Source organism: Nothoprocta perdicaria, unplaced genomic scaffold (genome assembly GCF_003342845.1).
Source record: "Nothoprocta perdicaria isolate Ctin4 unplaced genomic scaffold, notPer1 scaffold_12, whole genome shotgun sequence".
In the NCBI taxonomy this organism is placed as follows: Eukaryota; Metazoa; Chordata; class Aves; order Tinamiformes; family Tinamidae; genus Nothoprocta; species Nothoprocta perdicaria.
Genome location: NW_020454316.1, coordinates 6,179,857 through 6,181,347, shown reverse-complemented (window position 1 = coordinate 6,181,347; position 1,491 = coordinate 6,179,857). Strand labels below are relative to the sequence as shown.

At 57.6% G+C, this 1,491-nt stretch overlaps 1 protein-coding gene across 1 annotated transcript in view; it reads right to left on the bottom strand.

The window, feature by feature from the left end:
• The window catches only part of TMEM130 (transmembrane protein 130), a gene marked incomplete at its 5' end in the record, with an annotated part of 8,227 nt that extends 6,738 nt beyond the window's left edge, over window positions 1–1,489 (bottom strand). The window contains one exon of the mRNA XM_026053933.1: window positions 1,471–1,489. Coding sequence (XP_025909718.1) covers window positions 1,471–1,489 — 19 coding nt within the window. The remainder of the gene's footprint in view (window positions 1–1,470) is intronic.
• Between the last annotated feature and the right edge of the window lie 2 nt (window positions 1,490–1,491).

Genomic DNA, 1,491 nt, shown 5'->3' with positions numbered 1-1,491 from the left:
ACACAGAAGGAAAAACTCTTGGGTTTGGTGGTTTCAATTCTAACTCAACTAGTAAAAACTGGTTATGAAAAGGATTTGTATGGCAAAGGAAGAGCCTTTCCAAAGGAAAAGGCAGATCATGCCAACCTGCCAACCTTGTTTAAATAGGCTCAGGTTCAGGCTCATCTGCAGATGTAGACACATCTTCATTAGTGTATTCAAAAATATTTTGGCATCTTATACCCATTTTCACTGTTTGGCATTTGGGTCCATTCTCAAAATTTCATTAAGCGTGGAAAATAACTTAAACATGACAAAATAAATGCAGTTGATACAGTTCCAGTTTTATTTATTATTTGTTTTCTTTTTAAGGCCAGGGCCGTAATGAGGATGTCAAAGGCCAAGGACACAGCARAATTATTTGTAGTTGAAAGGACAAATTACCGACTTGCCTTAAGAAATCCCTCTGTGGGCAAAGCCTTGGACCAAAACTGAACCTGCTGGCCCAGGTAGGGYTTTTCCCATACCATGGGGTTTTTAYAGTACCCATGGGCTATTTTCCGTTTTCTGCTCTGTTGAAACCCAAGTCTCCCCCACCTGCTGCCCAACTACAAAAACTTGGTACCAGCTCCTTCCTTGCTATGGTCTACAGTCAACTTCCCTCTTTAGGAAGGAACCAAAGATCTCGATATAGATGAAGCTGTGGGTGCTCCCACATCCCCGTTAGCCCTGTCCGGAGGGCAGAGCCTGGCTCTTGCTGCGTGGTTCTCACAGCTCATTCCCCCCGCAGAAAGCGGCCCTGCTGCTCTGCCTGCTCCCCTGCGTCCTCCCTGCTGAAGCTCTTACAACTACTCTGACAGGCAGAGCTGGTGTTATGGGATTTGAAATTCCMTTTTTGCACATCCCAGGTTTTGGTGCTGGAAAGCGCTCCTGTACTTGTGTGGAGTAGGGGACAGCCACACAAGGTTAGATGCCTTGGGCGCTACCCAACCGTGGCGCAACAGCCGCCGCGAGCCGGGGTGGCCGCTTCTCGCCTCCCCAGGCTCTGCGTGGCCGCCCGCCTCTCCTCGGTGCCGCCGGGCCGGCCCAGCACCCCGCTTGGCGCTGGCTGTGGGTCCCCTCTCCTGCACTGTGGCGGGGGCTGCACGAAGCAGAACCGAGGGCTGGYACCCCTGGCGCTTCTCACCTGGGGGCCTCGTGTGCCTGCCGGGCGGGAGGCAGCACGGGGCTAAGCCACCCCTTCCAGCCGGGGAGAGGGGACCCCCGACACCCCAGGCGTGCCCTGGCGCCGTCCCGGGCGCTGAGTCGGGGCAGGTACAGCGGGCGGCCGCGTTCCGTGGGCAGCCCGGGCGCGCCGAGGGGCCTCGCCGGGAGCCGCAGCCGGGCGCGGGGGCTCCGGGCAGCCCCGGGCTTCCTCTCGCGGGGGTGGCAGCGGGGCAGGCGCGGGCTCCGTGTCCCGCTGTGCGCGGCCGCGGGCCGCTCCGCCCTTACCTGCCGCGGAGCCGGCGCGGA